This window comes from Pseudochaenichthys georgianus, chromosome 15, assembly GCF_902827115.2.
Source record: "Pseudochaenichthys georgianus chromosome 15, fPseGeo1.2, whole genome shotgun sequence".
In the NCBI taxonomy this organism is placed as follows: Eukaryota; Metazoa; Chordata; class Actinopteri; order Perciformes; family Channichthyidae; genus Pseudochaenichthys; species Pseudochaenichthys georgianus.
In genome coordinates, this window is record NC_047517.1 from 30,441,277 (window position 1) to 30,468,850 (window position 27,574).

Consider the following 27,574-nt stretch of genomic DNA (forward strand, 5'->3'; position numbering starts at 1 on the left):
TTTCACTCGCCAAGAGGAACTGCAGCCCTCGAGTGCTAAGCTCCAAAAGTTTTTGAGTGAAAATCTGATGAAGACATCTTGCTTTGATATTTATGATGATGCACTTTCTGCACGACATGTAGAACACGCAGTCCTCGTTTGCCTCGCGCCTGCAATGAATCTGCATCTCATACCCAGCACTGAAATCTCGCCCCCTTTCTTCATCTTTCCAATGTTTTTCTCTCTCACCCCCTTCATCCTTCAGGCATGGTAAATGTGAAGGCTAATTAGTCCAGAGAAACCAGTCCCACCAAAGCACCGACCCCAGGCCACACACACACACACACACACACACACACACACACACCCCTATTGATCATGTAGCACCAACACAAGCAACAGCACCACACAAAAACAGAAGTGAACAAACAAGATGCAAAAAGAGTTTTTACATCAGCCTGTTTATACATGTGCTAAAAGTCAGCGAGATTTCATTGCGCAAGTTTTTACGACCTTGACAGAGGTCAAGTGTTTCAGATATTCTGCATCATGCTCAGAGATGCTATTTGCAGAGTCTGCTGTGAAGGAAATGTTGTGCAGCTTCAAAACCTTTTTTTCTTGCGTTTCCTCTACCCGCTTCCTCAGACATCCCTTCCCCCGCTCACTCTCCATTCTCAGTCTTTCCCTCATTTCTGATCCATTTTTTATGCATTACTCCATTACTCTCAACTCCCATTTACAGTGCATTACCACCTCCCATCTTCCACAAACACACTTTATACTTCTCTCTCCTTCCTTCAGCCACTTTGCTTCTCTCCTTCCCTTCCTCGCTCTCCTCCAGTGCATTACTTTCCTCTCCTTCTCCTCTTCATCCCCTTTATTATCTCTTTGTCTCTTCTCCGGTCACGTCATCCCATACTTAGCATTTCTACCCCCTTTATCTTTGTGTCCCATCTAGTTTGTCATTCAGTGTACATCACGCTGTCTGTCTGCACTGCTGTCATCCTCCCTTTTAATTGGTCATTCAAAGCATGCCATATCATTTGGTACATAATATTGCCTGTTGTCTCTGCTCTTTTACAACACAGATGTACAAATGTCAGCTAATGAAATTACCAAGACTGGGGGTCAGTTCTTTCAGACGTTTATTTAAACACATGAATGCACAGACAACCAGCAGACAGTAGAGATTTGATGAGGTTGTAAATCTCTGCGTTATGAGCTGCAGTACTGGTGGAGAGCAGATGCGTGAGCAGTGTGTAGAGATGCCATCCTGTAGCTTTTAGATAACTGTGGTGATATATTCTTCTGCAAGTTCTTCAAAGTAAAAGAAATGCAAGAAGGACTTCATGGCCATTTTAAATGTCAAAGATGGTTCTCTTTGATTGTAGGACACAGCTTGCGGGAGCCCATTCTCATCGCTGTAGATGAAACAAACAAAAAAAGCAGCAATATATTATTTTGGTTTGAAACAACCAGGGAAATAACTGACACAAATTAAATATTTTTCATTGGTTTTAATGACTAGGAAAAAGCACGTTTTAAACAAGATATTTGAATGTATGTGTGTGAAATTCAAGTATTCAAAAGTGTTGATGAGGTCAACAAAGGTCAGATGTCTTCACTGAAAGTTTTTTGACGACTGTTTTTTAATTGGCTTCTCGGGAGTGTACCAATTTTATGGATGTGCAAAACTAAATTGCTGCCCTAATGAATGAGCATAATCATTATCCAGGAAATTGTTTTCCTTAGGAGAAGGTTCATGATTTATACCGTCATTTGGAGTGAAACTTGAGGCAAAATGTATGGAGGAACATGAATCATGAAGTATCCCATTAAGCTGGTCGAGATGGCTTTGCTCTTCTTCAGCAGAAAAAAATGACAGAGAAACCGTTAAAAAGGGGCTTAAAGTAAGCTTTAACCTTCAGCAATCTGTCACCAGGAGGAATACTCACACATGAAATGGTAGAACCAGGCCTCAGTGTGATCCACTAGACAGGTTGTCCACTCTTGCAGGGTCACCTTCCTGTTCCTGTCACTGTCACATGACCTGCGAACACAGCACATTATAAAACATAGTGACCTCATAACTTGACATCCATTTACCCATGCCCTTATGAACCCATGCAATTGTTACATGCACACACTACAACATGACAGATTGATACACGTAGTATAAATGTATGGAAAGTGCATTGGGGCTCAACATCAGCCATTGTCTTTCACCCCGCAGCTTTATCTCTGAAGGGTACTCCTTCCATTTGTGTTAATCCATGGGCAGCGGGAGACACAGTGGGTAATAAACATTATCATTGCTGGGAATGGCTTGACATTGACACAGCCAGCCCCTACACCCACAAAATCTGTCACTGCAGACTGGCAGAGAAAAGGGGGGTTGGGTGGGAGTATGGATGGTACAGAAAGAAGGAGAGATGGAAGGATGCGAGAATTAGTGAAAATGAAGTAGGAGAGGCAGAAGAGAGTCTATTTGAGGATGAAAGTAGGAAGCACAGAAGGGGGAAAGAAGTGCTTGAACGTGGAGGAGGAGTTGGATGATGGAGAGATGGTGTGGTCATGAGATCGGAGGGGAGGAGGACACAGGAAGCGGCTGTTGGCATTGAGGATGAATGGATAGATGGCGTGCAGAGAGAACAGCATGGTGGGAGGTGCCGTTTGGTCACAGAGAGCGGGGGCGAAATGCATCGCCGTGTCACATTTTTAACCCTTGGCGTTTCAGTAATTAGCTGGAGAGCAACATATTGCAAGAGACAGAAGGTCCACATTACGAACCTGTGAGACATGAGGTGATGGTCATCAACACTGCCCTTATGTTATTGACTGCCCAGTAACCTGAGAAGTGGGATTTTGCCTTCTATTCAAATAAGCTGTGTATTCATATATATATAATATATATATATTATATACATCTTTTTTTTTTACGCTGCTGGACAGTCTTGCACTACATTCTCAAAGATATTGAAGTGACTGTTATTTTGTATATATTGATTGTTGTGCTTTTTTATTGTGTGCATATGTATAAATGTGTCTTTTGATTGTGTATATATAGGTATATACATATTTTTATTTATATATATTACTTTTTGTATTCGGGACTGTGCGAAACGGTATTTCGATCTCTCTGTCTGTACACACAAACTGAAAGATTGGCAATAAAGTTGACTTTGACTATATATATATATATATAACATTTTAAATGTGAATACTTTGATGATACATTCTTCGGGATTTTCAGGGGGAAAAACCATGCCACTAGGACATTCAAACATGTGGCAGATAGAACAATCATGATATCATTTCTCCTGTTGTCCAACAGCAAATCCTTTGGGGCAGCGCTGTATCGTTAGCAGCTAAATGTGGTACTGACTGAAAGAATGGTATAGCACAATGCTCCAGTGGCATCCTCTTGTATCGCAGCTTCCTCAGGTCCCTGCGGCTCAACTTGCCATCGTTGTTCTTATCCAGCATGGTAAATCTTTGCTAAACAGAGAGCAGAAGAAGGATTGAAATAAAAGAAGCATCAGGTTAAACTTATCATTTGCACTGGTTATTTAACATGCATGACAAACAATGAAATAAATATGCATTGTTGTCATGAATGCAACATAAGTTCCAAGGGTAGCAATGTCAGTTTGCAGCTATTGGATTACATTAAGGTCTTCAGAGGATTAATTAGTGATCACCTGACTTTTCATATTATGCCATCATCAGGTCAAAGTGTTATGACCAAATTCCAGCAAAACTCGTGACAATCAGCATCAGTTGTAGCCGGCTGGCGGCTAATTGCTAATAAGCACTTAAATAGCCTATAAGCTAAAGACATGGGTAAGCATCATCTTGTAAGCATGCAGCTAATGTTAGCAATTATGTAAGTTCAAAACATCACTTTGCTTAAGTAAAGCTGAGACGAGCATGGCTGCTGTTTTCATGGCATAATTTGACCTTGCCTGATTTAACATTGTTGAAAGACAAATTCTTGATTTGGTCGTGGAGATGAATATTTTGCCAGAAAAAATGGTTTCATGCCCATAATCAGTACATGGGTTTTCACACCTTCAAAATAAAGCATGAGTTTTCTTGGGGCCAGGAGGTCAATATAAATGGCGCGGGATATTAAGTTATCCCTCCATTCAACATCTTATTGAATAATTTAGTGATTATTGACCAAATCCTATTCATACATGGTGTTCTTGAGAGTCTCATTCTGTGGACGACTACACCACAAGCAACACAAGAACTTGCCACGTACACCAGGTTGTTAGTATCGATTTCCCGCTGGACAATGCATGAAAAGCAGTTTGTATATTAGCACAATGAGGGTCTGGTGTAAAAAAAACGTTATGTACAGTGTTAAGTTACACCGGGCGTGAAAATGATCCCTTGGCATATTCTTCTTCCGGCTGTACTTCCTTTAGCATTACATTATGTTGTGGATATTGATTTCATTTGCATCATCATTAGATGAGATAATAATAGGTCATAAATCATTTTTATTACTAAACAATTATCTTCACCCCTTGGGTGGAGACTTTTAGTGTTTGGCATTCTGCTCCATAGGCTTACATTAAGAAGGCAATAGAAAACTAGCACTTAACACCGGTAATATTATAGGACACACACATTTAGTTTTGCAAACAAACTGCGCAAAATAGAAGGTGCGTTATCTGTTGATGTTGATATGAATATTGATCTACTTGTGTATGTATTGTTAACAACATAGCTACCACTAGCTGGCTGTCTTGAGAAGAAGGAAACAAATGTAAGAATCCCAAAAAACTGGAAACCCATGTGATGTTAGTTTAACCATTTGTTATGTTGAACAGTCACATTTATTTTAAAAATCTTCCATATCATGTGACACAATGACCCAAAATCAATTAATCAGCATTGAAAACTACACTGGAAAAACGAGACACACCTCTTTTTATTTGATATGGAGTCACCTGGTCACATGACAGCGAAGGTATTGAAAATAAATGGTTGAATTTTAAATCAAGACCTTTTAATACTTTAATATTTTTCAGAAAAAATGTCATATTAAGAGAAGAAGAACTAGAATGAAGGACAAGGAAGTGTGTGGTATGTGGCCAGTATGGTAATAATTCATTGTACAGGTCCCTGGGTCAGATGACATGAAAGCTATTAAAACAATTCCCCAAAAGATGGTCATTGTAGTGTATTGCCACTTGAAGCATGAACTCTCAGCTACCTGTGCTTGTAGTGTCCTCTGGGTGTGGCTCAGGCAGCTCTGGGACGGGGCAGCGGGGACGTAGGACTGCCCCATACGACTCAGGAGCAGAAACCAGTCCAGGAGACGATATGGAAACTGGCCTAACTCCTCCTCAGTGCATTTAGCCCTGGAGACTGATCAAGACAGATAACAGAGCTCCTTTGGCATGTTGCAGTACACAGTGGAAATTGTGTGTAATATTTAATGCTGTGTGTGTTTATTACCCAGACAGGGTCCTGTGTGAGCCAGTGCTGTGCGGCGCCTCTTTCTGCAGGCTTCTTTATGCAGCAAACACTCATTCCCATAGGTCTTTCCCAGCGCACTGCACACTGGTGCCCTCTGCCTGATCACATGAGCCAGTGCCCCAATGCAAAACTTTATGTAAGGTGCAAAGCCAGATAAAATAAACTGCTGGAATTGTATCCCTACATTTTTCTGATTTGATATGATTATAATTAACAATATCCTACACAGTTAATAAGCAATTTTGCATAGATGATTCTTTTCACTACATTTGCTGGTCAAATACAGACAATTGTCAAAATACTTGCAAAATAAGTAGACGTTTACTTGGTTTAAATGCCACGAAGTGTTTTTACCGTGGACAGGACTGAGGACAGACACACATGGGGACACGAACTCCATTTTCCTGAACTACCTGGCACCAAGATCCCGCTGGACTGTGGCATTTCAACAGCTCACAAAGCTTTTCTGAAACAGGAAGATACATTTCTTCATAACACTGTTTTCTGTTTCCTAGTTTTACATTTGTGTTTTCTCTGCCTGATTACAGGCCAGTGTTGATAACCTCTTATTCATCATGTAGCTCTGATTAAAGGCCTTTTGGATAAAAGCATCATATACAGTAAAATGTCTAGCAAGCATCTATTTAAAATGGTGACATTTCACAAAAGTGGTGGATAAAAAAAGCAAAGTTAGTTAAAAGAAGAAAAGTAAAGCAAATTAAAATGACAGGAAAATGAATGATGGGACAACCACCTTGTTTTCAATCATTATACAATACATTCTTAGCCTTAAATGCAAAATGTTACCCAAAATGTTTTCAAATTGAATGACAACGCAACAATGATCGATGCATTTAGTATGAATTTTTACTTCAAGCCAACATTATGGTCTCCTTAACCCCAAACTGTGATGAGCCAGGCATTGTTGCCTTTCATGTCCTATTAAATAAAAAATACCTTACTGTGTCTATGCTATTTATCTTACTGGCATAAAGCCACATTCCTCGACAGTAAGTCTTACCTGGCTCCACTCTGCCAATATACGGTCTCAGGCTCTCCTCGGCTTGTCTCTGTTTGCGCTGGGCTCTGCCTCCCTGACAGACACACACACACACACACACACACACACACACACACACACACACACACACACACACACACACACACACACACACACACACACACACACACACACACACACACACACACACACACACACACACACACACACACACACACACACACACACACACACACACACACACACACACACACACACACACACACACACACACACACACACACACACACACACACACGATTAAACCCTATCGTGTTCCGAGCAGAGCTGAATGGATGAAAGGATCATATGCTTTTCTTTTCATCACATTCCACAGGCATGCACTAAACTCAGGTATTAACTTGTCAGTCATTGAAGACCTATTGTCTTAAAATGTGGATCATGAGCCTAAAGTAATGTGTCCCCACTATTTAATCGTCTATGTTTTCATCTGTGCTAAAAATCACAGTTGCTGGATTAATCTCAAATATAAGAAAATCTGTCAGAGTTATGTAAAATATATTTAAATAAAACTGTTAAATTAAACCAAGATGAAATTGGTATGTGTTTTATCACGTCCATCTCCTTCCATATAACCTTATTCCAAACTTATATTTCCAGGAACTTTGTAGTCAGAGCCAGGTCCACATCTGCCGCTAAAGTTCTCCCAGATGGGAAACAGGTGCAATGCTGACCAGAAATGGACTGGGTCAGTGCGTTTATGAGCTACTGTGTAAACACCTATTATAAAGCAATCATGATGACTGGAAAAGAACATGAAGAAACACAACAACAAGAGATGAGATTATTTACCATATTTGTAGCCCTATATTCATAAATCTGAGGGTATTCTTTGTGCCCAACTAGGTGGTAGTTTTGAATACAATTTAAGAACATTTAGACATTACCCAAGACAAATGCAGACTCACCGTGGTTGTACAAGGGTGTAGACTCAGGAAAAGAAACAAAACAAAGGGCAAGCTCAGGTTCATGGCTGTAACATCAAATCGGCTGCAAGAAGAGATTAAAATGTTCCTGCAGAAGGAACATATTGGATTTAGATCGTGCAAACATGGCTGTGGTTGCAATTTATGTACATTGTGTGAGATTGAATAACATATTTGTTTCATTTTCCGGCAACAACCCCACCATTTTACATTTATCGATATCAATTACACTTGAGTTAATGCTGATGAATAAATATTGCTCAAGGACTATCAATTTACCAAGATAATGTACCATTAATAGATGCGTTTATGTCTGTGGTATCATTTACATGACTATTATTCTATTTCCAGTCATTCGGATAATAGAGCGGGAAACAATGCAGCTCATTGAGTCCATAGACTGATTGAGTCCCAAGAAAAACAATAATTTTTCATCTCAGAGGAAACAGAGGGTTGAATTACACCGAGAGGACATTCAGGATTTCAGCAGAGGAAGTTATTATAGTCTATCAAGTCATTCTCTATCCCCCTGCCTGCTTGAAAAAAAACCCCTCTTACCTGGGCCTCTGTCACTCCTTTTTTTGTTATTCCCTTGTTGGTGTTCTCCTTCTTTCCCTTGTTGCATGATATACCTTAGTCTCTCCGTCTCACCGTCTTCTGGGCAGCCTTCCTCAGCAGTCTTACTTTTTACTTTCATTTGATCCATCTATTTTTACATCCTTGCCTTATCTAACCCCTCCTCTCTGCATCTCCCTGTCTGTCTGACTTTCTTCCCTTCACATTATCTCCTTGTTGCAGCTACTGCACAGGTATGTGAACTCACTTGAAGAGATTGCGCTGTTGATGCTGAGATATGGAAATAAGAACAGGAGTTTTTTTGTGGTGTGGTTTTCATCGAAGTTGGCACTTGAAGAAGAAAAGATGAACAAGCCAGAGTAATTATATGGTTGCATTTCTTCTTATCTCGCTGTTTTTCTCAAATTAATAGTCACTTTGTATTTCAGACACACACAAGCACTTACCCAAAGGTAGAAACGAATGAATGTGATTAAATGAACTGTCAGGGGCAATACAAGGTAAAAGGCTGCTCTCTGGTGGTTATAATGATGAATAACAGTTTCACTGACAGGGGAAACATTTTGTGGGTCTACTGCAGCTAAAATCACAACATCTTATGTATCTGTCTTTGGTATAAATATGTTCTCCTTGAAGGAAGACCATCATTTAGTCAACACTTATTTTGATTCATTTACCTCTTTAAATAATGAAGGGAACCATTCTTCAAACGTTTTCCCTGTTCCTCACTTGAATATTAAATTGAGAAGAAAACACAAAGCAAAAAACATGAATTAGTAAAACAGAAAAAAACAAATTGAACAAACATCATTAAAAAGTTAGTAGCTGTTGGTAAAGCAGCATTTTTGTTAGTGTTCTGTTTGTTGTGATTTAGTGCATCTTAGTTAAGGGGGTCAACAGGGGCTCAAAGCTCATGAAGGGGGCCTTGTGCGGTGATCCATTGCCACATTTATTCAGATTATACAGGAATGTTAGATCATATGACACTCAAATTACACCAATACCACCATGCATTTGGTCGATCACCATGCGTTTGGGCAATCATATCTATAATATTCTAATATATGCTAAAAATGAAGCTTAAACAACCAATGTTGTGACACTCACTAATGTTTTTATAATAAAAAACTCTTAAGAATGCATTATTATGTATTTTCTAGCAGATTTGTGTTAGTTTAACTCTCTTTGAATCTCATATTTATTAAAACAACTAGTATATTTGGATGCTAATTTTATACTGAATTTAAATTCTCCTCTGTGGTCCGGCATTTCCTTCTTATTAATAAAAGATCTCAGTATGCAACTGCAACTGCAACCGTACAATATTTAATTGGAAGGAACATTAGGTGTACGGAAACGAAATGAATGAATGAATGAATGCCCCTCAAAATGTTTTTTTCCAGCCCCCCAAACCTTCACCAATTAATAACGATGCAACATATAAATACACATAAATCAATTGAATAAAAATGAATGAGAATAATACTAAGTATAGGACAAAAACAAATACTTAAGTAATTTCTTAATGATACTTTGTGTGTGCGCAGTTGTGTTGTGTGTACGCGCCTACGCGTGTACACGTCATTGTATACATCAGGGTTTACGTCTCATTATAAACCGACGTCATGTCATCGGTAGCGGGAAGCCTGGAGTAGTTTACAAGCTATGCTGTTTACGGTGAACACAGCCATTTGACACTTTTATACACCCAAAACAAACAAACAAACAACAACAACAATTTATTAAACTAACGGTTAACATGCAGGAACATCGAAAACAATGTCCAAATGTAAGCAAATGAGCACTTTTAGGCTAGCCTGCGATGTCACCCTTTGAGACCCAGGTGACATTAACGCTCCGCCCAGCTGGGAGCGAGAGGACGGTGTCAGTCAGAAAGATAAACTGCTCTGGGAAGTCAGTTAGCACCGTGAGGTCGTCTGCTGTGGTTAGTTTATTCTCATATTTAGGAGCTGTTTTCTACGAGGATTTTACAGCCCGGATTAATGTTGACGTCCTCCCGTCTTTTTTAGTCGGTAACGCTCGGCGTCATTAGTTTATCCGTGTTGTCATCGTGACAGTTAAACTAGCGGCTAAAAGATAGAGTAGCTTCAGGCTATTTTAACCTTAAAGTGGAATTACTTCATGGAAATATGAGGATTCACATTTGTTTATTATCCACTAAGCTAAATGTACAGGACTCGAAAACAGACTTGACATGTCAAGAAGCTTTTCATTGAACTTGTGTAGTGGCTATGGGCTAGCCATCACTTCACATAAATGAATCCTAACTGTTTTAAACGGAAAGTGAAAGACTAACCGCCTCTGCTTTACTTTACAACATGTTATTTACAAGCTAAGACGATCAAGATGGAGTGTTTGCTGACCCGTAATTGAGGTTGTAAATATGAGTTTCACAGCATAAGGTAAGTTGCTTTTCGGTTACATAAGTGGCGTTATGATTGTGAAATGAATGATGGGAAAACAGTTAACCTAACCGTGTTGGCAATATTTGCTGCCTATTCATAAATCTCCTTATTTCTCTATTTGAGTATGGGCATACATAGTTGCTATATACATTTTAAATTAACAATAACTCATGAATGTAAAAAGGCTTTGATGCAGTAGTTATTAATCCTCATGTTGATGCCAGTGAGGCAGAATAGGCCATGTTTCTAACCTCACAACATTATGCCCTTGAAAGAGTTACTGTACCATGAATGAGGATGACCAGGCCATTTATGTAATAAGCATATAAAAAGCAACTATTATATAACAAATTATAACAGAAGTTGCACTCAGATAGTGATTTCATATTGTAGTATTTCCTCTTGACAAGTCTCTCTATATGGCTCAGTAGTTAAGTGTAACTCTATCTTGTTTGAGACACACCACTGAAATGTGTATTCCTCATGCACTTGTGAGCATGTAACAGTAAAAGTAACTTAAGATGACTCATGGGCCTTCATGCTCCCCTCAGACATGAGTTCAAAATGAACCAGGGTTTTCTATACCATGCAGTGCAGCCTCACTTATTCATATTTTTATACCAGAACTGAAGTTGCTGTCGGTCAAGTCTCATAACTATGTTTGTGGACCATTTAAGGCTGTGGTCTATAACAGCCCAGACAGTGAAAAGTGCCATGGCATCAATGTGCCAGCACACATTAAGATAAGGCATGACTTATTGCCCTTAGTGTAAGTGAGATGGACACTCTTCTGGTGCTCCAGTGTTTGGGTGTGGTCATATTTACACACACGCACTCACACACATGCACATCCATGTGTGTGTTCCTCAGGCACCTGTTGGCATAGGTCCTGGAGCGCCACCTTGGCTGAGGGTGTGTTTACAACTTGATTCCCCCCAACAACAGCTGAATGTCTCCACCATGTCCCTGCCTCCTTAAGACCCCCCATATTGCAGTTCAATATGTGAGGGTTTTCCCAGACTGTGTCTGCCTGTCTTAATGTGTCCCCTTACCATCAGTGTCTAGCTATGCGTGAAGATACACATTATACACATCACCCTTAGCATAGTAGTCATTCCAAAGCTCTCTTAAGGGCAACCTTGAGGCCAATAGATAAGATGGTAAAATGTGCTTGCGTGATGCTAAAAGCGACTACTTGCAGCAAGGAGAAGTGTTGAGTCATTATGCCAGGAAACACAGCCTGAGAGAGTCCGCTAAGAGCTTGGTGAGTGCTAAACAGCCCTTGAAAGCATCAGATAATGCACCCTTTCCACTGTTATTGTTGTATCTTATTTATTCTGACAAAACTGACATGGCATCTCCTAGCTCCTATTTTTCTCGGACTCTTTGCACACGCTCTCCCCTATTTTCTATTGCTCAAAATCTAATCTAATGGCTAATAATTTAAGAGGTCCAGGGATTATTTTGTCACTTAGAATAATGAACTGTGTTTATAGTTGTTTGTGTTTGCATGTCTGTGTTGTGGTGTTATACTATAGCCACTTGATTTGACTTTGACTTTTCTCTGATCCTCCTTGCCCTCTTTTCTCTCTGTATGTGGTCTAACATTAGAGCTATACTTAGCCACGCTTATCAGTTACCTCGGTACGACCACATATGTTTAAGTGCTTTGAATAGCTCGGTGTGTTGCAGAGTGTAGAAAGAGTATGTCCGATGCATTGCCATGTCGAAAATGAACAGGAGCTTTGAGCAAAATGCTCTTTAAAGATCAGGAAATACCCTTGTAGTACTCTTTGCATGTCACCGTATTTAGAGTTCACTTTACAATGTCCATGTGTTTGTGGAACCCTGCCCTAATCTACCCTTAAGTGAAGTACTTTCAAAGATAGCCATTAAGAACGCTGACCTAAACGTACAACAACAATTTGCGCTGTGAAAGTTCACATTTTCTATGATATCAAATTATAGGTTGTATACAATGGTTTCTGTACAGAAAGCAGCACTGCTATATTGGATGGGTTGTTTTTCATTGTGTATAAATAATCCCTCTATTCTTTTGCTCCTGTGTTTGCACAGGTGTCATTATGAACACAATGGTAGCAGCAGATGTGTGTTATTATTGGCTTGATGATGACGTTTGTTGTCTAGGCTCAAATAAAATGTAATGTAATGAGCTGCTGCTGAAATACCAGACATCTCGAACTAATAGCAGACATTATGACTTGTCGCACAGGTGTTACATACAATATTACAAGTCAATACTTTTTATTAAAATGAATGTCTATAATGTCAATCTCTTATAAACCTATGGTACACTTACACAGGTGTTTTCACTTTACCTGATTAGACCGATGTCCCAGCTGTGTGTGGGCGTGTACACACACTGTGCATGATTGACATTGCGCATTACGTCTCCGTCCAATATCAGGCATAATTAACCTTCAGTCAAAACCTGTGTGGATGTGCAGGACTGTTAGTATAAATGTATGACGCAAAATTATAAATTGTAGTTACACTAAGCAGCTAAAACCAGCACTCGCAAGTTCATTCAGTGTCATTATTATTGTATTGGCATTACTTCGTATTATGAATTGAATGCTGTATAAGGCACAGTATCATTGCATATTTGTTTTGTGCCTCAACACGTGCCTGCTATTGTTGCTCATATCAATTCATTTCACAGATAGACAAAGTATGTTTGGCGTGCTTCATCCAGCTTTTCCATATCTTATTAGCTTCTAGTAATGTGACCAATTTGAGCTTGCATTACACATAGTCACATGATCCCTCTCCTTAAAACCTTTATATCGCATTCAATAATCCTTCAAGGCTTTGAATCATGTGGTATTATAGAATCTTTGTGTCCTTTGGATCAGGCGTTGTACAACCAATGTGCTGGAGTTTGTGAGCTGTGTTTTGAGGTTAAACGTTTGCTTTCAGCTTATCTACAAGAACACTGCTGAGTCACTCTCAATCACAGTATATGACTTGCTGCAATCTGCGACCATCTGTTCAACATACACGTTTCTTCTCAGACACTATTGTTTGTTTTCATGTTCATGCTACTGTACCTGTTTCATTTGGCATATTGCCCTTTGTTCACTCAGTAATACTATATCATTCTAACTCTTAAACCGCCATTGCACCTTAATTAACATTCATTTTGTCGTGAGTTTAAGCTCGGAATATATCGTTTTAGCTGTTGTGAGACTGTAGGGACATTTTGCTCATTACTCATGTCCTGTTCAAATGCAGAGATAACGTTATGTCTATGGGATTACCTGCCCAGTCATTATGTTGATATTCAAATACTTTATTTGCATGGCAGACTAATCTGCAACCCTCAACATCACCATATAAAGAAATGATGGTGACTGTCTGTGCTCAAAGCAGTTAACACAGCAGAGGTATCTCTAGCCACAACCACCTCCAATGAGTATTTAGTCAGTTTATCACAGAAACCTCCTGAGGTGCATAGAAAGGTTACTCTTTTGTATCAGACTCTCACACAGACAGCTTCCCGTCTAGTTTCATCCGTTGACCTAATAGCTCTAATTCGCTGTGAAAAATAGGACACAAAGGCCTGGAAAACCTCAACCGTGGTCTTATTTGATGTAAGGAGGCTTTGTTCTCCCTAGCCTCACATGTTTGCTTGTTACTGTACACACACGTACAGTAGGAGAATAATAGAGATTAGGGGAAGTCTTTGTTAAGAAAGACAGCCTGATAGACAGTGGAAACAGGAAAAGAGGGAAGTTGGGCAGAGAGGAAGCAGGAGTGTAATGTCCATTCAAAGAGCACAAATCCATCAGGCACAGGATCTATTAAAGGCTTATATTTTAGATTATTGTTTCATATTGAGGGCCTTAACCTGTTAAGCCCTGAGCCTGTTTTTCAGGTTTCAGGCTCGAAAACTCATCTCTTTCGACTCCACCTCGAGCGATATAATTACTAACAAATAACTGCTAACAGAGCACTTATATACTAATAAAGGACTGGCTTATCTACAGCCAGTTGAGTAGCACTTGAAATGCTTGGCTCTATGAAACCTGATGTACTTATATATATTTTCTTCAAGGTTGTGTCTTCCTGGTCGAATGTACTTATTGTAAGTCGCTTTGGATAAAAGCGTCAGCTAAATGCAATGTAATGTAATGTAATGAAAATGACATGCCCAGAACAAATGACTATAGCTTCACTTCTAAAAGGGGTAAATGAGTAATGTTTTTTCTCAAAGTATTGATACACCTGTGAGTTGGATGTAGACAAGTCAGAATCAATATAGATGTTTTTATTTTAAAGTAAATTCAGATTGAACATAGTAAAAAAAGTGTAAATTATAGTTTCCGTCCAAAGAAAAACCATTACTTATAGTGAAAACCACCTTTGAATGATGGGATAGTAGACTAAACGCTTTAGGAATGGCCCCGTAAAGTGAAGTTGTGTGTTGTCTTTTCTGGCTTTCTCTGCCGTGAATTTGATACTTATACCATTGGAATCTGTGGAATCTCAGCTTTCATATGCTATCTAGTTTGTTCAGATCGCATGAAGTATAACATATTGCTACCGTGAGTTATGTGCTAAGTGCGTTAGCACCATTTAGCTTAGTGCTGATTCAGAGGCTTGGCGTTAGACTTGTGTTTTGTTTAGGTACAAATTGTTCATATCGCCAGTTAGCTGAATTTCTTCCCGTTAAGTGGGTATGACACATTAATAGGTTGTTAAATGTTAAGAAGCCCTGAGACACAGTTTCGTGAATATTGTTGTGTTTGCCCCTGCCGGCGGGGGCAATCGGGCTTAACGAGTTAACTTAAGATCTATTCTCTGAAAGCTAAATCTCTCACCGCTTATGTTTTGCATTGTAACTCTTGACGATAAGGAATGAGTCAGAGTTGGCAAAGGTTACATCTAATGACCAATAAACAGCACATTGTTCAGATAAGCTGGGGATGTTTCAGCTGAACTCACATGTCAGCATAAAGAAAAGTGCTTGATACAGTAGAGAAAGGGATGTCATTGTAATGGTATCATAAAAGCTTGGGGGAAGGCAGGCGGTTTTCATTCATTTCGCCCTGAGTCCTAGTTGATATATAAATGTTCTTATTTGTCGTTCTGTTCACGAATCATGTGAGAAAACACGCCCATGATTAATCTCACTAAAAGGGCTGTTGTATCGATGCCTAATCCTCTGAATGTGCCTGTATTGTATAATACGTATATTATTATATAATAATGGTTCATTTAGAGTTCAGGTTTTCATCTAAGCTTTACATCAGACTCAATTCATATCATGTCCGACATCACACAGAGAAAACAACTATCTTGTCTATCTTGATAACGTCATAAAATATGCTTTATCAACAGCATGATGTACTTCCTGTGTGCTGCTGATAGCATAATGACTGTTTTTATACAATTTCACACAGCTTTCTAAATTGTATTAATCCATTTAAAGCAACAAGTACATTTTCACATTTGGGAAGTGGAAACCAATTAATGTTGACCAATTTTGCTTCATAGAAGACTACAAATGGTTTACAATGGGACAACTCTGGGTTTTTGGAAGCCATCCAAATGACAAACAGCTTTTTGGACCTTTAATCGTTTTATGGTTTTTACAAGGGGAGCCAGAGTTAGCAACATTTTCATATTTACACTCAATACAATTTAATGATACCCGGTGATGTGAAAGAGATGTTTTTAGTACTTTTCCCAATGTGAACCAATGGAGAGGCGAAGTCCCTCCCTTTCCGGGGGACCTCCATGGGACCTTATTTCGGAAAAAGTATTTATTGAAGTCAATGGCGAGAGAAAGATTATCTTTCGATCCCGTTTGAATTGTGCCACAAATTACACATATGATGTTTGTCAATTTAAAAGATGATTTTGCAAGTCAAACAAATTAAATAAATGTGTGTGAAACCGCTCAATGAACTACATCTCCCTTCTTGTACCACACACCAAGACGGCCGTCGAGTTGGCACATTTCACTTCTTTCTTTCAGAATGAGGCAATAAGTATTAAAAGAGGTGAAAATCACTACAAGTTTGGGCATGTTGAGAGCTGTCCATACTACATACACAAAAGGGGAGTTAGTTGGTTCCGTAAGAGCCAGCATGCAGGACCGGGATTCTGGGATTTGGAGTCTTTCTAGTTGCGTATTTTTCATAGTCTTATATTTCAACAGTTTTACGACAAACTGTGACTTTTTGGACACGGAAATGATTTTTTTGAGATTGACAAACATCATATGTGTAATTCGTGGCACAATTCAAACGGGATCGAAAGATAATCTTTCTCTCCCCATTGACTACAATACATAATTTTTCTGAAATAAGGTCCCATGGGTCGGAAGTAGATGGGCGGGACTTCGCCTCTCTGTACTCCACTTTGAGGGTTTCTGCAGCTCTCAGCCACTTTCCACCTACTTGAGTGGTTTTCTGGTCCAACAAACCAAATACCAGTTTACATACAAAGTCCAACTCATGAACTCACACCAACAATTCTATTCTATCATAGTAAACAACAACTGAAAGTGTGATTGATAAAGAAAGTAATCCAAAGATAATAGTTCTGTCAGGGTTTAGAAAACAAAACCATGTCTAAAATGCAGGTGTATGTTGGACATTTCACTGGAAGTCAGAAGGAGGACTTAAATCGGAAGCTTCCTTTTAAAAAAGAAAAAGTTAGCTAACTTCTTGGTCATAATGCCTTTTTCAAAGCAAAATAGTTGTCTCTGCTAGATTGTTTGATTTTAGTAAGCTGTTGTTTGCTTGGTGAAAACACAGTGAGCAGTGGATACAAACTTTTCTGTTAACTTTACTAAACCATACAATAAAGAATTGCTTGACCATGGCTACACAAATTGATAAAAACACAAACGATGTATTTGAAGAAGGTCTATTATCCTAATTAAGATGCTGTTACTTATATCATTATAGGCCTGAGCTAGTTAAGCAACACATAGCTGTACCATGGAGCCAGTTCGGGTGAGAGAGTTTTATCTTTTAATTAAAAGAATAAATTGTTGCTAGCAGTTGTGTGATCAATCATTAATGAGATGTTCTGTGGTCACTCTGAAGTTTTATTATGCATCAAAAAGAAAAAGTAAGCCGGCTCTGCCTCATAGCATAAACGACTCTAATGACCTGGCCGACAGTGACTGACACCTGCGCTACTGCCAGGCAACAGATATCAGCCTTTTTATCCCATACAGCCAATCAGAAGGTGAGAATTAAATTGAGCTGTCAAATGCACTGCAGTCTTCTCCCATGTGGTTCAAATGAAGGTCATACATGGGAGAGGGAACAGATACGCATGTCTGTCTCTTCATGACGCGCACATACACTTAAAACTGAACGATAAAGCAGGGAGAGGAGTGGTTTGAGGAGAAATGTGATTACAGTGATGGGTGTGTAGACATCTGGGCACTTCTAACAGTGAAGATAATTAGATTATAACAAGTCCTACCAGCACTACTGCTTCTCAGAATCACACCTCACAAAGAAGGGTTATTCTTATGTATGAGTCAGGGTGGATGATGAGGACTTTTTGAGGGTGGTCCGTGTCGTGACTTGTCTGTTTGACTTGGTGAAGACAATCTTTGTGACTGTCTCGTTTTTTCTGAATGAATGAACCACCTGGAAAAAAGTTTCCAACATTCAGATGTCATAACAGTTTTCCGTCTAGAATAAGCTCTCAAAATCCACACCAATTTAAGGCTGTAAATGTTTAAAAGGCTGACTTTGATTGAGGCTTGTTAAAAGAGGTATACCAGGAAGTAATTTAAATGCAAAAGAAGTCCTTTGCTACCCTGTGTTTAAGCCTTTTATTTTATTGCTGCTGATGTGGGTTGAATCGGACTCAGTTGTGATTTACCACGGCATGTGATACTTACAAACGGTAGATATTGAGGAGCTGGCTGGCTGGCTGTATGGTTTACAGCTAGCACTTAGCTGAAAATGGTGGACTGAGGGGGACCAGTATGCTGTCAACCATGAAATGTGTATGGGAAATTGAACTTGTATTGAATCTTTACGAGAACCACAACAAATGCCTTTTTACTGGAGTGACTTAATGTGCAGCTAAGTGCTGCTAGGCGGGATCTGTTTCCCTTTATTATCCCCTCTGGAGATTCGATGACTTTAAAGGGCAGCAGCATGCAAACTGACAATTACTACTCTAGCTTGTCAGTAACATTTCTTTATTGGTGGGAATATGTGACTTTAGTCTTTGGACTTTGTAATATATTGTGGATAATTGATCAGACTGTTTCCTGCAGAAGTTTACGTCATTTGTACTGACAACAATTCTTTGTAATTTCTTTCTTTTCTTCTTTTAGTGTATTTCCCTAAAACATAATTTGTCCTCACCACTTCTGTACTCTTGCAGCACACTGGGTGGGGCTCCTGAAAGATGCCCCATCAAATATTAAACACAGCCATAAAGGCTCTGTTCTCCACACGCACGCACACGCACGCACGCACGCACGCACACACGCAAGGAGAGAGCCAGGCGGCAGACAGACCAACCTCTGAAGAGTGTCTTCCTGTTCCTGCGCTTTTCTCTCGTCTGGACGCTGCCTTACTTTCAGATTAGATGATGGAGGAAACAAAGTGCAGTGACTTGGCAGGGTGTAGCTCTTGTCTTAATGATTCACTCTTGGATTAAAATAATTGGAACATAAACTCACTCAGTTAAGGTAACGTTTTCTATTTTACTTTTCTGTGGTACATAATGAGCAAAAAAATGTATATTGTATATGTATGTTCTTCTGGTATCTTGTTCAGTATACTCAAACATACACTGTAGTTGTGAATGTAGCAGGTTGCCACACCTTAACTTTCCCCACTTCTTTCCTCTGTTGGTCTCTGTCATTCGATCTACCCCAGTTAGTATACAGCATTACCAAACCCTCTATGCTGTCTCATTGGATAGGCATCAAGTAGCATCAGTGCAGCTCAGCCTAGTATTGCTTTCACTCAATACACATTAGCCTAGCGTCAGTGTTACTTTCATCCCTGTCTCATTCTATTAGCCTGCTCTAATGGCACTCTGTTAATCTCTTGTGGGACAACGCTTTGGCCCACTACTGCTCGGTCCAGATGACTGGCCTAGTTATTACTCCACTGGGACACTGCACTCAATATATGTACATGAAGCTGGACTTTGAGTGTCAGTAGGAGGTGAAAAAGTCATTTGGGCTGCAGTTGATTGTCAGAGTATAATTTTTATGCATTCTTTCATCACAGACTATGCAATTAGATATCATTCATCCAACATATCAGATATGTTTTAAAATGTGTGTGTGTGTGTGTGTGTGTGTGTGTGTGTGTGTGTGTGTGTGTGTGTGTGTGTGTGTGTGTGTGTGTGTGTGTGTGTGTGTGTGTGTGTGTGTGTGTGTGTGTGTGTGTGTGTGTGTGTGTGTGTGTGTGTGTGTGTGTGTGTGTGTGTGTGTGTGTGTGTGTGTGTGTGTGTGTGTGTGTGTGTGTGTGTGTGTGGTGGCCCCTTAAAATCTTGTCTCAGAGTAGAGCCAGCTGGAGGATATATAGGCTCTTCAGACAAGGATTAGCTTTTGATCTATTAAACGATTGGTTTGGCACTATAAAAGACAGATTCGCCAACATCGACAGAAAGTAGAAAGCAAGATGGAGGTAAATTGCAAGCTGCAGCTGCCCTCCACATCAAACCAATAAGAGTCTTCATTTTTTGCTTCCTCACTCCATCCATCCTCCCTGTTCATGCTTAATCTTCTGTCTCTCCCTTTCTTCAGTTCTCTTCATTGTGAAGCTACAGTCTGTGTTGACTTGAATTGCTCAGATATACCCATTTTTTTTCTACAAAAGAAAAAGCTGTTAAGTGTTTCTGAAGCTACATTTTTAGTAGTTACAAATACAGCTCTAGTGCTAACGAAGCTATTCAAAAAATGTAAGTGCACGTTACCATTTACGCCACACAGGAAATAGTAGCAACAGAACATCTACCACAGACTAAAAAGTTGAAGTCTGTGTAGATTTGTATGTGATTATAGAACCTTTCATATCTCTAAGGCAGTGGTTCTCAACTGGTGGGTCGCGACCCAAAAGTGGGTCGCGGACCTGTATCGAGTGGGTCGCAGATGTGTGAGAGGAAAAAAGAAAATTCCTTTTTTTTTCCGTGAAAAAAGTTAAACTTTTATTTTCAAGGCCCGACTTTCTAACGCTGTGCATGCAGTAGGCGTGCATTGGACTGGAAGTACGGGAGACCATAAACGGTTTTGAAAACTTCTGTCACGTAGTGATCATCTTCTCAATAAAACATCTTTGCTGATGTTTTTTCGATTCTTCTGGCACAGAGAATAACTTTGCAGTATAACTATTCTTTATACATCCATGGGTACAACTTCAGATACAAATGAACACATAATGAAATATGACCCCCGGTTTGATGATTGACAGGTCACAGAACAATGGGGGCTATCTACCCTTACCCACAATTTAAAGTAATTCACACAGACTCTCTCCTCTTTGCTCTTCTCTCTATGAGGAGCAGCAAGCTGTCGGAACAAAGTGAAAAACAAACAATGGCATATAATATTATTAATATGTCGGGTAGTAATACATCTATATATTTTCTTCTCAGAGTGTACCAGAATGGGTAGTTTATATGTTAGTATTTCTAAAAATCTCCTGGGGGAGAATCCCCCCAGACCCCCTTTAGGGGTTGGGTTTTCAGCATGTGCCTTTTTATGTTGTACAGTTCAGCTTTGATTCCACCATCTCATTAAACCTTATTTAAAAGCATTATTTTGTTCTGTGAAGGGATATATGCACTGTACTTCACTTTAATTAATATTGTATGTTGAAAAGCGTATATTACAGCACGATTTTTTGTTGAATAGATTTGAGTGGTTCAAAATGTTGGGTCATGATCTATTGACAAAGGAAAAAGTGGGTCCCGAGGCCTGACCAGTTGAGAACCACTGCTCTAAGGGCATGTTTGTTCAAAAATAAGACTGTCCAAAAAGAAACCTGGTTCAATCAGCCACTTTACAGCTTAGCTTGAAATAAACCCACTTCCAAAAGACATAACATTTCTTTCAGTTTTATGTCAGACAAAGAAGGGCCACTAATGTCTTGTAAACCTTTACACACCAATTATGTTTTAGCAGGAATGTGTTAAAGACATTTTACTTTTACTTTCAGGGTTTCCCCCAGGAAATTGTATTAGGTTGCTCAACTCTTCTCCTAAACATTGTTTTCAAATCTAACTGTTTTTTCCAAATAAACTATTTGTACAACAATAGCAAACAATAATTATTATTTTTGATCAATTTTCTCAAAGTTGTTTTTATTACTGCACTTAATGGAATACGAAAATATTGCTGCTATGAAAGCAAGGGTCTGCATTAAAGAAGTGATGCCCTGCTTTGGAAAGTAAGGCAATACAACAGACTCTTAATACGTAATTAACAGCTGACAATACTACTAGTTAGGGTGTTACCCACATGTGAAGTTGCATTTGCATTTTTTTATATATTGTTCACGGTTTTCTTTTGAAACTACTAAAAAAGAGCATTTTCTTTCTATATACTGTACTGACTTCATACTTATTCCATATCCCTTTCTGGGGTTTCCACAGTCTGAATACAATTCTCCCCTTATCAATGTAATGCGAGAGGAATGATGTATCCTGACATTCTATTTTTGAGAGATGGTGCTCAGAGACTTTTTAATGATGGGGAACCATGAGCATTCTGACATGGAGATACACTGTAGCATCGTGTGTAGTAGAGCACCTCCATTCATGCGTAGCCCCACTGACCCAATAGATCATAGCCCCTGGCCTGTCGCCTCCTATCTGCATCCATCTTGTTACTCCTGAAGAATGAATCTCTGTAGTGGGTGAGCAGTTCAAGTGAAAGCTTTGCTAGAGGAGTAATGCACAACAACCTTATTCTTGCACTTCGGATGTTTCAGCCTTCCCAGATCTCTGCCAGGTGCTTTCTGTCTGGCTGTCCTCTGAGACAGAAATAAAGTAAGGCCAAACAGCCTCACTGGCAGACAGAAAACTCCCATTCCCTGTACGACAGAGAGTAAGAAAATATGTCATCTCACTTTTTTCACTGCTGAGATGCTGAGTTGCAGGTCTAGCAAAATATCTCTCTGTGGGAAAAGCCTGCCTGAAGTCTTGTCTCACTGCCTCACCCATTCTTACTTTATCTAACAGCATCTGTCTATCGCTGTCCATTCCCTTTTCTCTTTGTAATCCCTTCCACTCCCTCTGCTGCTTGCAGTCTTTCGTTACACACCCTATTTTATTATTCTCTGGATTGGAAGTTAAATCATGATATCGTTCCATGCACTAGGTGATATTGGATTTTGATCTAATCTGTAGATCTATTCCGTACTCAGACACAATCTATAAAGCAGCGATATTTAGACATCAAGATAAAACAGTTTCTTGCTGTTCTACAACCCTCAGTAAACACACCTAAAATACAAAGATAAACTAAATTATTGAAACAATCTCTGTAGACCTCAGTGTTGAACCAGGTTCAAATGAAATCAACAGCATTGAAGCTTGTTGGAGGTTTATAATTACAGTGTGCAAACGTTGCTCTCAGTATGATTTGTAGTTAGTTAGACTGTGTCCCTGTGGCTTTCCTTTACATTATTCATCCCTTCACACTGTCAAGGTTTCACGTTTTGTTTCAGATGCAGTGCACACCCACAAGAGGCATATTGTTGGCCTTGATACTTGGATGTTAGTGAAACTCTGGGATATTTATTTACAGTACTATACTCTGGGGGGAGGGGCAGGCCATCACATATAAGCGCATGACAGATGGCCTGCAAGGTTTACTGCCCTACCTTAGAATGTCTGTCAGGCGGTTTGGATGTTGTTTTTTATTGACGCTCCTCATGAGCTGACCTGTGTCCTTGTACTAGTATTGGAGAAAAGGGCTGGGTATTAATCATATTCGGTCCATAGCACTGGGAAACAGAAGCAGACATTTGCTGAAATTTGAACCGATACTTTGGGATTATATTTTTATTTTGAAGATAGTTGATTGATATAATTAATTTGTGAAAAAGTCATTATTAAAGCAAAACAAGCTTGTAAGTGTGTTTATGTTATGAACAATTATTCGCTCAAATAGATACATCACGATAGATATTTTGTAAATGTAAAATTGTAAATAACATTTTTTCATTTAACCAGATAAAAGCATTGAGATAAAATCTCATTTTCAATGCTGAGCTGGCCAAGAAGGCAGCAAAGTTACACATAACACACAGAGAACATAACTAAGAAAACAAAAGACGAAAAAGCAGTCACTACATTGTGCACATTAGGACAGTAAGAAAGGTACACTAACACTCAGTTTTAGGTTTGATTGAAGGTCATTCCAAGACCAAGGACCATAATAAAAAAGCCTCCTTTTCCCAGCCTCAGTCCGCACAGCAGGCAGGAACCTGGACCCGTATCCAGGCACTGGATCTGAGGTTGTAAGTGTCACAAACTGGGGAAAATCTGGCACATATGTAGAGTGGAAGCTTTCCTAAAATGGCTTTATACATTAATAAAAACCAATGCTGCATTCTACGCATAGTAAGTGTGGACCATCCAGTTAGGCTATACAGTTTGCAAATATATTATTTTGTAATAAAATGCCTTAGATAATCAGCAATGTAAGGTACTGTAACTTGAACGTCATTGGTACCAAAACTCTTGTAAATCATGGTCACATACACATACAATTGCCTTTTATATTAGGGCTTTGATAATGTGACATTAGTAGGCCACTGTGTTGTTGTTGTTGTTGTTGTTGCTGTAAATACAAATGTGAGACCTTAAGATTAGACTATTCTACATCCTTATTTACTCAACGCCCAAAGAATTACAACTAAACTATAATATAACAAGCATATCAACTGTGGATGGGGAATTTCTTTACAATGACTTCAAACATCAAAGGAAACTCCCGCACTGCCAACGGGTATCTTCCAATGTCTGGGTGACAAGTGAGATGACCCAGATGAGAAAACATTTGCCACAGCTGCGTGGAGGATTTGCTGTTTATTATGGTGATCTGGATGTGAATGAAACTTAAGAGGTTCTGGGCCATTCATACAGACGAGACCTCTAATCGAATTGCTACCCGTTAAACACACACACACACAACCACCACCCCCACCCCGGGGCAAAGAGGCTTTGGTTGCCCCACTTGCAATTGCTGACCTGATTTTGCGTGCAACTGTGTGTTTTCGTTTTTGTGCGTTGTGTTTATGAAGCAGATTAGGATGGTGGCATAGCCTGACTTCTGTAGCACTTATGAGTGTGTCTCTTTGATTGTAGACGTGTGTGTCTGTGCATGGGAATGTGGGGCAGCAGGGTATGTGGACGTTTTTTTCCTCCAGAACACAAGTCCCACATTTTCACACAACGCCCCTCCCCCACTAATTCAGAAGTTGAGTGGATTATTGCCCCAGTATCTGCCTTTGTGTCTTTGTGCCAGTTTGTCAAAGGATCTACTCAAAAGTGATTGATCTACTGTTGATCAACAAAACAGCCTGCATTTCTAAAAAAATACATTTACTTTCTATCTGGGGCAACCGTCTGCAGACAGTTTTTGAGTCCCTGCTTTGCTCCCTCATGCAGATTGATCACTTTCTGTTAACCGCTCCAGCCATCTGGATTTCAGTAACTTTCCTATTCATAATCTTCCAGCACTAGCCAGATGGATGCAACACGCAGGTGCACCACCAACACATGTACAATTGTCACATGGCTGATTGGAAACAGATGAATTTAACAACGAGTAGCTGGAAACGGCCTTGTGTTCTCCCTCTATTGGCTTACATGCTGTACGTCCTCCATTCACTATTCAAAGTGTGCTGGCTACCTTCCCAACACTGGTTTCCCCTTGTCCCCCAGGCGGTGTATATCCGTTTGCCCATTCTTCTGTTGGCCAGGCATCTCGGCGCCATATCCTCCAAAACCTGTGGCAACTCCAGGTCATGTCATCAGTGAATTTTTTTGTTATCATTATTCTATTAACTGTCTTAATATACCCATACATTTTGGGAGATTCAATAATAATAAACACAATACTCTGGTTCCTGCTATGGATTTATGTTCATACATGTTTGTTTCCTGCTTTGAATGGAGTCAAGAGTACCTTATGCATGGTTTAAAGTAGAGACATGTGATTTTCCATGTCTGATTGAAATTTGTGGCCGTGTACGGATTGCGTAAAGTCAGATTTAATTTAGCCTTTATGTCTCTCACATGACCACGTGAAAGTGTAAAGCCAGACTTCCCGTGACAAAGCCTCAAGTCATCCTGTAAGCTGTCGGTTTAATCCCTAATGCTCCTCACAGTCAGACAGGCAACCACTCCGAGACAGCAGGTGGACAAAACTACCCTTAGTGTTGTTACTATTTATCAGGGCATATGGTCATGGCATATGTGTGTGTGTGTGTGTGTGTGTGTGTGTGTGTGTGTGTCTGTTGTGTGTCTGACTGTTTGCTTTGTAGGATTACAGTACATTGTAAGTCAAATCATGCACACTGAAATCTAATCATCTATTTGTGTATTCTTTCCCCAGTTGTGTGTGATTCCATGTCCCTCCATGCCTTTTTTGGCATCTAATGGAAGAAAAATCACACATCAGGTCCGCCATGGTATCCAGACTGCCTAAGTTCGGTGGACGCTCCTCGACTGGTGCTGCCAGCCCCTTGTCCAATAGTTCTACACACCCGACCACCCCCACTCAGGATGGACAGACCACTCCCTCAGGAACACGGCCAAATGGCGTAATCCGAGCCTCTTCATTTTCCTTCAAATGGAAGAGAGACGAGGGGACGAGCCCCTCGAGCCCCACCAGCCCTGAGGATGGAGTTGAAGAAAAGGCTCAGACACTGCTCCCCCCTCTGGTAAAGGAGGTGAGAAATGGCTCTCCATCGACGCCCAAGATGCGGAGGTCAGGTATTTTGACGGTGGCTGTCTCCAGTCCCAAGGCCATCCCCAAGCAATCCTTGAAGATGAGTCCCAAAGTAGTGACCAAGCTAGACCAAAGCCCACTGAACGGAGGTCCTAAAATTGCAGCCGATAATGGCTTCAGCAGTCCAGTTCGAACGGGGTCGGAATCCCGACTTGTGCGGCCGAGAGCAGGCTCGAGCTCTCCCAGAAGCAGCTCTCAAGACAGCCTGTCCCAGTCAAGTGACAGCCTGAAGACCTTGGCACTTGACAACATGGTGCGCTCAAACAGCTTCACTCACTTCAAGCAGATTCCCTCACCCACCAGCCAGCCTATGACGCGGTCCTTCTCCTTCAACCGGGCTGTAGAGCTAGCCAAGCCTCTGGCAAACACTCAGCTCCGGCCTCCTCGCAGTAGTTTTCTCAAACCCCCTCAGCTGAGCAATGGAAGAGTGGGTTTAGGACTCGGAGGCCTGAATAGCGGCCTTGTAGGTTCAGGAGGTCTAGGTGGAGGACTTCAGTACAGTAGACCACCTTCAGCTACCTCTTCTCTCCCCACTCTCTCAATCCCTCCAGCGCCCACTACTCCTAGTCCTCTGAGAAAGCCTCTGCTCCCCAGCTGTGTGCTCAACAAGTCATTGGGAAGCAGTGGTTTGTCTTTGGGCTACAGGCCGGCTCGATCTGGGCAGACCAAGCAGCAAAAGCCACTTTTTCCATGTAGGGTCAAGGGGGATATCAGACCTTCAACTGCCCCTGAATTTGCAGGGCTATTAGGGATAGCAATAGACATTGAGCGGACTAGTGAGACTGCAAAAGCAGTCTCTCCCAGTGACAGTGATGGAAGCTCCGGAGGAGGAAAAGGAGGAAAAAGTGTGCTTAAGATCTCTGGCCAGACAGCAGGTGAGACTTTGGAGGACATGTCCTTATCCTCGGCCTCCTCTCTAGACAGAGGCGACACCAGTGAAGATTTTCTAGATGACTTTGACTGTCTGGGAGATGGGTTCAGTGATGGGGACCTGCCTGACAACAGAAGAACTGACAGCACTACTCAAACCCGCTTACACAGCTTTCTCAATGAGAGCCTTGACTGGGACACTATGGATCTGGCAGGTAAGATATTTTCGTAATTT

General features: G+C 40.3%; 2 protein-coding genes across 2 annotated transcripts in view; one reads left to right on the plus strand and one right to left on the minus strand.

Moving 5' to 3' along the window:
• Nucleotides 1-1,148: 1,148 nt before the first annotated feature.
• On the minus strand, nucleotides 1,149-8,206 carry sparcl2 (SPARC-like 2). The gene is made up of 9 exons (XM_034100066.1): nucleotides 8,038-8,206; nucleotides 7,462-7,567; nucleotides 6,494-6,566; nucleotides 5,827-5,938; nucleotides 5,452-5,570; nucleotides 5,207-5,361; nucleotides 3,365-3,477; nucleotides 1,935-2,029; nucleotides 1,149-1,400 (listed from the first exon to the last, which is right to left on the minus strand). The coding sequence occupies exons 2-9, from the start codon at nucleotides 7,522-7,524 to the stop codon at nucleotides 1,345-1,347; spliced, it is 786 nt and encodes a 261-aa protein (XP_033955957.1). The 5' UTR covers nucleotides 7,525-7,567; nucleotides 8,038-8,206; the 3' UTR covers nucleotides 1,149-1,344.
• Nucleotides 8,207-9,968: 1,762 nt separating this feature from the next.
• ccser2a (coiled-coil serine-rich protein 2a) overlaps nucleotides 9,969-27,574 on the plus strand; it is a 59,445-nt gene continuing 41,839 nt past the window's right edge. Inside the window, exons 1-2 of the mRNA XM_034100206.2 lie at nucleotides 9,969-10,478; nucleotides 26,074-27,554. Coding sequence (XP_033956097.1) covers nucleotides 26,117-27,554 — 1,438 coding nt within the window. The 5' untranslated portion in view covers nucleotides 9,969-10,478; nucleotides 26,074-26,116. The remainder of the gene's footprint in view (nucleotides 10,479-26,073; nucleotides 27,555-27,574) is intronic.

What these genes read in the sequence shown, in the direction of transcription:
- sparcl2 (XM_034100066.1), bottom strand. Translation starts at nt 7,524, where the DNA reads ATGAACCTGAGCTTGCCCTTTGTTTTGTTTCTTTTCCTGAGTCTACAC. An exon ending in TGTCCTCAGTCCTGTCCACG is followed by an intron (nt 5,571 to 5,826) that starts GTAAAAACACTT and finishes TCATGTGATCAG; the next exon opens with GCAGAGGGCACCAGTGTGCA. An exon ending in TCACACAGGACCCTGTCTGG is followed by an intron (nt 5,362 to 5,451) that starts GTAATAAACACA and finishes TGTCTTGATCAG; the next exon opens with TCTCCAGGGCTAAATGCACT.